General features: G+C 46.1%; 1 protein-coding gene across 3 annotated transcripts in view; it reads left to right on the forward strand.

The window, feature by feature from the left end:
- LOC119169203 (uncharacterized) overlaps positions 1-7096 on the forward strand; it is a 341045-nt gene extending 333949 nt beyond the window's left edge. For all 3 annotated transcript variants that reach the window (XM_075886230.1, XM_075886226.1, XM_037420316.2), the window contains one exon: positions 6084-7096. In XM_075886230.1, the coding sequence (XP_075742345.1) occupies positions 6084-6615 (532 nt within the window). In that variant the 3' untranslated portion in view covers positions 6616-7096. The remainder of the gene's footprint in view (positions 1-6083) is intronic.
- Positions 7097-10654: the final 3558 nt, after the last annotated feature.

Genomic DNA, 10654 nt, shown 5'->3' on the forward strand with positions numbered 1-10654 from the left:
GGTAGTCGGTGGCTACTATAATCCATCTGCGACGTGCTGATGAGGTTGGAAATGGGCCCAAAAGATCCATTCTGACTTGAGCAAATGGAGTAACAGGCACGTCAATAGGATGGAGGAGGCCTGCTGGTTTGACGGGTGGAATTTTTTTGCGCTGGCAATTAAGGCACGTCCGAACATAGTGTTGAACGGTCGCCGTCAGTCTTGGCCAGTAGTATTTCTGCCTCACTCTGCACAATGTACGCGTGTAACCCAGGTGGCCGGATGTTGGTTCATCGTGGCATGCCTGTAATACTTCGCTCCTTAGAGATGTTGGGACGACGAGTAAGTAGTCGTTTCCGTGTGGCATGAAGTTCATCTTATACAGGACGTCGTTGCACAAGCAAAATGACGAAAGCCCTCTCGCAAACAGTCTAGGTACAGCTGAAGTGCGACCCTCTAAAAAACGTATTATGGGTTCTAGTTCGGGGTCTTCTCGTTGCAGCTGTGCGACAGTTGCCGTGTTTACAACTCCAACAAAGGCTGTATCGTCATCTTCTGCCGTCGCAGGTTCGTATGGCGCACGAGAAAGGCAATCAGCGTCTGAATGTCGCTTCCCCGATCTGTAGACCACCGTCATGTCAAATTCTTGAAGCTTCAGGCTCCAGCGCGCCAACCGTCCTGAAGGGTCTCTTAAATTCGTCAGCCAGCAGAGGGAGTGATGGTCGCTGACAACATTAAAAGGACGACCATACAGGTATGGGCGGAATTTTATAACCGCCCACACCACCGCAAGGCACTCTTTTTCTGTAGTGGAATAATTTTCTTCCGCATGTGAAAGAGTTCTGCTCGCGTAAGCAATTACTCGTTCGGCGCCATCCTGCCACTGCACGAGTACAGCTCCTAAGCCGACATTGCTAGCGTCGATGTGCACTGTTGTCGGTGCGGCATCATCAAAGTGTGCGAGGACTGATGGCTTCTGAAGGTGTTGCCGCAGCTCGTCGAATGATTTTTGCTGCTCTTCATTCCATACGAATGCGACGTCTTCTCTGGTAAGGCGGGTCAACGGCGAGGCAATGCGCGAGAAGTTCTCAATGAAGCGTCGGTAGTAAGCACACTGTCCTAAAAACTGTCTGACCGCCTTTTTATCAGTTGGCGCTGGAAAATTCGTAACGGCGGCTAATTTTTCAAGGTCAGGCCGCACACCTTCACTACTGACAAGATGCCCCAGGAACAGAAGCTCTTTGAAGCCGAAATGGCATTTTTCCGGCTTAAGTGTTAGTCCAGCGGAACGGATAGCTTGAAATACTGAGTGCAGTCGCCTGACGTGTTCGTCGAATGTGGCAGAAAATACGATGACGTCATCTAAATACACTAAGCACGTCTGCCACTTGAGGCCTGATAGTACGGTGTCCATTAGCCGCTGAAACGTTGCCGGTGCTGAGCACAAGCCAAATGGAAGTACCTTAAATTCAAAAAGGCCATCAGGTGTCACGAAAGCTGTTTTCTCCCGGTCTCTTTCATCGACTTCTATCTGCCAATACCCACTCCTTAGATCCATTGACGAGAAATAACGCGCGTGGCGTAGTCGATCGAGTGAATCGTCGATACGTGGAAGTGGGTAGACGTCTTTTTTTGTCACCTGATTCAGCTTGCGGTAATCCACACAGAAACGTAAGGTGCCGTCTTTTTTCTTCACTAATACAACCGGCGAAGCCCAGGGGCTTTTCGACGGCTGAATAACGTCGTCTTTCCTTCTGTTATCAGCGGTAATGTGCTGGGCTACTGGTACATGAATTGGTTGATGTCGGAGGTTGGAAGAGTAACTGAAAAGGAGATACCGTAATTAATATTCGAGCAGGCGATGCATGCAGGTATTAGAACAATATTGTCGCTAGGTGAAAATAACAGAATACAGGACGACAGTGCGACCAGAAAAAACGAGGTCCGTATTAACAGAACAAAAGAGCAGCCGCTTCGACTTCTTCTTTCTCGGAGGAACCATGGGTGCTGTCCACGCTCATCACTTCATCGTCCTCTGTCTTCTTTCCCGGCCTTTAGCCGTGACAATATTATATGATTCAATACATCCGGCAGTGCACATACGCACATGTAGTGAGACAGCATATTGACGAGAATATTTTAACGCACAAAAAAAAAACTGTACATGACACACACAAGATTTAAGTGCTCTCGAGTGCTGTGATTTTCCTGCATTAATTCTTGTCAATATGCACCAACTAGGTCCTCAAACAGTTCTTTTAAGATATATGTGGGTGAAGTTCCAAGTATTGAAATATATTCTTTAAAACAATCGTCCGGTAATAGTTCAGGCAAAAGCAACAGGCTTCACGAACTGCCGTTGTTAACAGTAATGTTATTGCGCAAAAGATTTGATGGATACCTTTATAATAGGTGCGTGAACCTAATATAAACCCATGCCAAAGCGGAGAGGCATTGCCGTAAATCGTGTGAAGCAGTTCATGCTGATCGAACCGTTACCTCTCGGCCAAGCAAAAGTCGCGAAATGTGAGAATGCTTCAGTTTACAGATTCACAGCTCGCCTTATACCAGAGCATCTCTTGATGTTGGGCGTACATAGCACTGCGCGAATGCGCTCCATCGAAAGTGCGCGACGCAACGATGATTGCATGTTAGCTCTCTAAAAACCCTTGTTGGCAGACACTCTACGTTGTTTTGCAGCTAATACAAACACATCCAACGCTTACAAAGCAAGAAAAACCGGGGCTGAGCAGCCTGAATCACTGGATTCACCGAACACTTCGCGCATTTGGTACCACGTGACATCATTTTATACGTCACAAAAAAAGATGGCGGCAGATGGTACTTCAGTATGTCCTTGCTGCCAATAGTCAGCAAGATAAAAAAGTGCTGCCATTTGTTTGGTGATGCTAAACCTACCTCTACGCTATCCCAAGCTGAAACGCTTCATTGTGGATTCTGTAATAAATAGAATAAATTCACAGTGAATGGTCTCTTGTTCTTCCTTTGTTCTTGCTGCACTCTGCTGCAACATGTCTAAGCAGCCAAGCAATATGTTACAAGCACTAATGTATTATTTGAATGTCTTTCAATAAAGCGGACATGAAAAAATTCTGTTGGACCAATGCATGAACTACATAAACTAATTCCATTGAACCAGGAAAGGAAAACTAGAGTCCTACTGAGAAATAAACCAAACCAGCTTTGCGGCCTGCGCATTACTGCTGTAATTTCTGTAGGCACGCAAGCAGTACCTGTTTGTATCTGTAGGTAGTGTATGCTCGTATGAAGTGTTGCAGGTGAAAATCGATTCAAAACAACGGCTATCTGGCACATTGTAACATACCTGCCAACTCTCCAATTTCGTTATTGTATGAATGGTATCTCAAATCTCCTGAAAAATAACCACAACAGCAGAGATGTTTTCTAATCAAGAGTGTATATCAGCCTTTCCTGCTGCGATAGTTGCGGTGCAGAGCCACTACTCTTCTGTAACCATACCCTAGAGCACCGTTAAGTATATTCTATGGGCACTATAGTACCGCGCATCTGAGCTAAGGCTAGCGGCCATGGCACACGCTCGCCTCTGTACCAAAGGAAGGTGACGGACAGCAACTTGTGCATATGTCTGTCTGGTCCTCCGCATTTCGCACGCTAGGCCTATGCGGTTTGCCTAGGCGATGTGGGGTTTCGGCATGATCCACGCTTTTCGAAACTGAACAGACATAGTAGACGCAGTTGGACCAAACTAAACAGAACACATTCATTTAACTGCTGTATACTCGATATCGTCAACCGAATCAAAATACATCGCCAGTGATCAACTTGCTAAAACAAGCTTACACAGTATTACAATGCACTCAACCAACATAGCAACAAACAAATGACACGTAGGTGGCCTTGCCAATGCTTGACTCACCATGAGGGGCACACGGGAATATGGCCAGTGGCGCCATCCCCCTGTCCTGCCGCAGGAAGGCGCCAGCCGCCTCATGTCAAAAGAGAACTGCTTATGTGCCGCTACCCAGCCTCGCTGCCAGGCGTTACTGCAGGCTAGCCATGATCATAACGATAAAGGCCCGCAAGCACAACTCCGCCTACCACTCAATGGTTGTCAACCCTAAATGCGACCAATGTGCGAAACACGTGTGCACCACGAGGCGCAAACGACTGCACGGGGGTTGTTAGCAACCCCACAGCACCAGTTGTTGTTGGCACCCCCACAGCACCAGTTGTGTTTGTTACATTGTGATAGGGGTCGCATGTCTCCCCGACCGAGTTCATTTGGAAAGTCGATGGCGATGTCAAAAACAAAGAAACACTTGCAAGTGTTTCTTGACTCTTACACTGCGGAGTTTCCGTGTTTTGTGGCTTTGCGGAAAGGGGACAAGTTCTATACACTTTGCGCCTATAATGTGAGGGTTTTGCCCGGCGGCAAGGCCGAGATAAAGCAGTGATGAAAGTCCATTTGCTTTAAACTGCTCCGAATTGACACCGTATGAGAATGACGAACTTTTACTGTTTGACCGACTCATAAGTCTTGAAGAAACTGAAAATAATCTGTATACTATCATCCCAATGTGCTACTAGTGTGCAGCATTATCAACTCTGATCTCGTTTATGAAACAAGAACTGGCTTAAGCAAAGAGCTCATTTGGCTGCGTATTTGTTTTTTTATCTTGACATGCAGGCTAGTGTGGTGAAGTGTGAAAATGAGCAGGATTGCCTTTATATCATACCGAATATTTACTGCTTTTTTGGCTACAGTTATTAATTGGACTGTGGTTCCTTCTAAATTGTGGCGCTTGGCTTTACAGGTTCGATGTTATGTCTGCCACAAATACTAGTGTGTTAAATATAAAGCTCATTTTATGGCATATTTTTTATAACCATCCATATTTTAATTGTTTGCTTCTTTAAATTTACATTGAATATTGTCTGTTGAATATATCTCATAACAAATATTAATGTTTACGTGATCCTTGTTTATGCTTTGAGCTCCAATTAATGTTTGGCAAATTTGGTATCTTCTTCAAAACACCAACAGCTGCCCCAAGCTAGCATTTTTTTTCTGCTCCGAAAACACTCACAGCTGCTCCAAAGCAGTAATTTTCCTGCTCTAAAGTATGCTCCAAAAAGTAAAAAGTCACTTCCGTCGCTGATAAAGGTGGGCATTGCTTCACAGAAGCATCGTAACTATGTTTGGGCTGTGGAAGGGAAGGGCAGCATCGGAAGTTTTTTTTCCAAAAAAAAAGCTTCAAAAGCACTGCCATCCGCACAGAATGCCTATATATTTACAGGACGCAACTTGCAGCTAAGCGTGGGGTCAAGCAAAACCGTGCTTTCGGAAAATGTCGCTGAAGGGGTGCACACACAAAGAGAACAACTGCCATCGTCGGGGAATGGCTGCAGATGACGAAAACAGAATAGTGGAGGCTCTGAAATGCCGTGCTTTTGCAATCGCAGTGGATGGAAGCAACGACAGCAGGTTTAAAATGTCAAAGTAATTATGTATATCCCCTTCCATCACAGTCTCCTGAATTTTGATGCTCCTAGGTTCGCAGGTATGTTGTAGGCTAATGGGCCTTGTCCGGCACCACAGAAAAATGAAGATCACCCCGAAATGTGGGCCATTGTGGTATCATGATTCTATTGTATATGTAAGTGATTGTCGACATACAAGAAATGTGCATTTGCATACTCAAAGTAATTATGTATATCCCCTTCCATCACAGTCTCCTGAATTTTGATGCTCCTAGGTTCGCAGGTATGTTGTAGGCTAATGGGCCTTGTCCGGCACCACAGAAAAATGAAGATCACCCCGAAATGTGGGCCATTGTGGTATCATGATTCTATTGTATATGTAAGTGATTGTCGACATACAAGAAATGTGCATTTGCATACTATAATTTCCATCTGGTGTATACTTAGAGGGACTCACTTGAGTGCAGGTTCTGTGTGCTCTGCCCTATTAAAAGGCGATCAGTAGTAGGAGATGTGACATGGACTCATATTGGTTTATAATTTCCCTTGCATAGGTAACGCTATTAATCTTTTTGTTTTGCATAATTAGTGACATTCTACGTTGCTCTTTTTTTGTACAGCAAAGATGACCGTGAGCGGCGTGAGCGACGTCGTGATAGGCCTGACCGGGAGCGACCCGATCGAGAGCGTCCCGATAGAGAACGGCCCGATCGGGAACGATCCGACAGAGAACGGCCGGAGCGGGACCGAGGGGACCGTGACCGCGGAGACCGTGAGCGCCGAGATCGTGGCGACCGGCCCGATGGCGGCGAAGTGCCTCCAGAACGCGAGAAGCGCCGTCGAAGCAGAAGTCGGGAGAGAAAGCGCAAGCGGAGCCGCAGCCGCAGCCGAGAGCACAGGCGTCGTCGGGAGCGCAACGGCTCCGAGCGGGGTGTCGACGGCATCAAGCAGGAGCTAGTTAGTGGTGATCAGTTGCAGCAACATCAGCCGCAAGACGGCTTTGCGGAAGACAGCAGATCGGCTGGTGGACTGGGAGGCAACTACGAGTCGACCAATGCTGAGGGCTACGGCAGCGGTGTTGATGGGGGAAGTGGCTACAACAGTGAAAGCCAATCATCATTCAAGATGGAGAGGACGGAGGAGTACAACTAGGCTGCGGCACAGACAAGTTTTGTTTTAAGTTCCATTCGGGTTATGGGAGGAATTGCTCCTTCTAAAACTTTATTAACAACAATCATCAATCATTGTGGACATGTTTTTGTATTACTTTTCTCCTTGGCTCTATGGCTTCCCGCCACTCAATTGTTCTAGTTGTTAACACATGTGTTCTTGCCGAGAAAGCTAGCCAGACACTTCACAGTAAGGTGTATGAACTTATTGCAGGGCATTTCCAGAAAATTTGTTTTTTGAAGAGAAAGCAAACTAGTAAATGTAGTGAGTGATTTAAAATTTATGGTACAAGGGTAGGTAAGTAGGAAGCCTCTCTGGAGGCAAGTGTCATCGCGGGAACTGAGCTTTTAAAATTAGAATTGATATTCTGGAGGGAGCATGCTGAGCTGCGATTCCTCGCACACCGTGGTCTGGTAACTTGCATTCAAGAAGCCGAAATAAATTCGTGACACTTCTGCCTTGAGCTCTATTTTGTCCCTTAATTTTCGCAGCTGTGTAAGCGAAAGTGGAACCTTGCTGTCTGAAGATGTGTTGTTGGTATGTATGCGTTTTCAAGGAGCTCTAATACATGCTTGTGGTAAAGATTTTGAAATGGATGGTGAAATTTTTGGCAGGTCATTTTTCAGTCATTATGAGTTGTTGCAGTGCCAAGAATATTGGAGCAGTGTTATTGGTGACGTACTGCCAGAGCCTGCCCCATTTGCTTGCCACGGCAGTCGTAGTACTGGTGTACGGCCTCCAAGCACTGACCAAATCTGCTAGTTCTACCTAGCATTATACACACGTTCCTATTTTTCTAGACTGCAGGCTTTGCGCAGGGCCGGCTTCCAGTGTACCCTGATGTCATTTCTGTGCCAAAGCTGTGTTGAAATGCACGGCAAATTGAGCAAATAGTCTTGATCAGTGTGTTGAAGTAATCATTGCAGTCACCTCATCTTGCGCAATGAATGAAGTACAGTTCTGTCCATCGCTTCAAATAGATTTTCCGTATCTCATTGCTGCGCTGGTGCAGTTCATTGGAAAAAAAAAGTGGCTGCTTCCTTGGCTTTGATAGGGCCTTTGTAATGAGCGTGCCGGCTCCAGTAAACATAGAAAATTTAATCTACATTTAAAGTTACGGCGGCTAGTGGGCACACACAAGGACCAACAAGCCTTCAGGTTTCCCTTCATAGGCTACACCAGCATCAGACTCGTCTGCTTCATGGATTTTGCATAATGTACCAATGGCGACTTTAGAATAAAAAACGCCAGGCCTGCATCGAACACACAGCACAGTCACTGAAAGCGGGACTTTATAGAGCCTTTTTAACAGTTAGGGGTACCTGCTTCAAGTACACTTGCAGGGTACTCACTATGCTATGAAAAATTTTTGCCTAGTGCAGAGGCATTCACTGTGCCATTCTTTGGGGAAGCATGGTACGCACTTTTCACTTGCAAGGAATCACGCATTTTTTGATGCTGTGGCTGACAACGACGAAGAATTATGCCAGAGTCTTGTTATGGCTTGATGCATTCGATGACCCACTCGTTAAGCAATTCACATTGTGCTACGCCTGGTTCCTTTTGTTTTTTTTTATTACTCATAATAAAGAGTGTTGCAACGGAGTTTCAAGCGCAGGCGTGACTGAGTGCTAGAAAACTGGACTGACACACAAGGGGCTTGGTTTCAAGTCTCAGTGTGTCCTTGGCGTTTTTTTTATTTACTTTTTAAAAATTTTTTACACAATAGTGATTGCAGACACTGGTGGTGGCAGACAACTACTGTGCCAGAAGAGACCCTTCATGTGATCTCGTAATAGCTTTCCCTGCGAAATTGGTACTTGTGTTAGAACAATGAGCTTCATCGATTTACCAAGTCCCGGATCACTCGCGGACGGCCCGCAGACTCCTTGGCTCACAGGTGGTTACGTCACATGCACGTGATCTAAAAGTCCCGAGCCAGCCCGAGCGGCCTCGGGCCATCTGCGCGCTTGATACTGACTGCATCCGCTGTGGCGTCTGCTATGCCTGGCTATGCCGTCTGCTCCCTCCATAGCTGAAACACAGGCCACAACGCTGACTCATTTGCAACCTAAACAGCAGTTAGGTAGTGAATTATACCTATTTCTGTTGTGATGCAACTTAGTGTAAGTGAACTACTCGAGCGCGTGCGCATCGTAGACCGACGCGGTCGTTCCACCGCTGTTTCTCCTAGCGAGTATAACGTGTGTTTTCCCGACCTTTGGGAATACGCACATGCTCGACGTTGCTCAGAACACCGATGACAAAAACTGGGTGCGCTAACAATGTGAAATCCAGAAACATGCGAGAAGCGGACAAAAAACTAAAGAGAGAGCAAGAGCGCATCGAAAATTTCCCGTGTCTAACTTAAGATGGCCGCACAGCATGCGCACTGCGCTGTCGTCTGCCAGCGGCCCGAAAGAAATTGTTCGGGCGGTCCCGGGCCGCCCGTAGGCACGCGAAAAACGAACATGCGTCCGAGCGATCCCGGACCAGTGGGCGGAGCTTCCAGTTGGTCCCCGAGAAAAACGAATGCGGCGCCGGCGTTCGGGGCCGTCCGGAGCCATCCGGGACGTGTAAATCGATGAAGCTCAATGCGTGCTGTTCTAGGGACTGGACTGGTCAGCAGGGTTCTACAAACCGAAATTTGACTGGCACCATATTAGTACAGGACGAAGACAGAGTACGCTTCACAGATTGTGGGCAGTGTTCTTAAACCTTGCAATGTCTAATGATTATGTAATGCACTTGTAAATTTTAAAACAGTTGGCTGCACCCTCATTCTGCAACTATCTCGGTGATTGCCATTATAAATTTGACGCATAACCCCAAAATCTTAGCTGGCATTGCATAGGCACTTTGTCACTTTCGGAACTGCACTACACGCCACCAGTGCTTGACTTTTCTTCCAGCTATCTTGCAAGCAATTTCATGCACCTGCCGATTCTCCCAATCTACCTGTGACACGCCAAAATTTTAAACGATCGTGCCATATAGGCACGGTCTTCCTCTGCAAACAGAGCTAACACTGCTGCAAAATAACAAGAGTACGGCAGTTCAGAGACCTGCCCAATGTTTTATCTCATCCGGAACATTACTTCAGTCACTTTCGCTGTAGTTCGTAAATGTAACACGAATGTGAGAGTGTAGTGAACGGAAAAATATTAAAGCATGTGTGCAAATGGGTAGATAGCGAAACGGCGCGTCGTCCGTTACAGTGCTTCCGGTTCGAGGCATATTCTTTCGCCTCTACAAGGTGCCTACTGCACAGTATAGTCGGGGCGGAGACACGTGCAATTATGCTACGTGTATGTTGCCACTTGTCCAGCCATTGTATCCGTGCATTCTTTTGCGAATGAATACACGATATTTCGCGCATTTCAGAGAACGAAGCGAGACGTGGGAATGGGTGAACATGAATGGTGAGAGGCGGGTTTTGATCGCATTGATGCTTTGAAACTCGCAGTAATCTTTTGCAGAATCACCTACATTCAGTATTTTCGACCACAAATGGTGGCCACTTCAAAATCACTTCCACATATGAACACATGCCGCCAAATGTCAAAGTACGTTGACATGTACGTGTACTGATCAAGCACGCCGATACAGTACATTTGCATCTCCGGCTGTCATTCATTTTTATGGAAACAGCAGTGTGTGAAAGACTCATGGCGCAATACAACTGCTCAGTTAAATTTATCGCAGGACGTAAAACAATCAAATTCTGTTCAAAAGCGAAGAGTTGCATGATATAGAGTCCCTATTATGTCAGACACACAACTGTTCAGTGCGGGTAGACTGCGTTCCATTCTGACCGTGTGTTGAGCATGCATTTAAACGCAATGTAGGAGTGTGTCAGGAAATGATACCTCGTGTAAAGCAAGATTGACAAGCATAAAGAAAGCCACAAAACTGCGAGAACATTGATTTTTAAAATTAGATATTACTGCTGTCATTCACTATACGAGTAATTCTACGAGTGAACAACATAAATGAACAGATCTTTATGATGCGCAGAAAA

The sequence above is a fragment of the Rhipicephalus microplus genome, chromosome 2 (assembly GCF_043290135.1).
Source record: "Rhipicephalus microplus isolate Deutch F79 chromosome 2, USDA_Rmic, whole genome shotgun sequence".
Classification (NCBI taxonomy): Eukaryota; Metazoa; Arthropoda; class Arachnida; order Ixodida; family Ixodidae; genus Rhipicephalus; species Rhipicephalus microplus.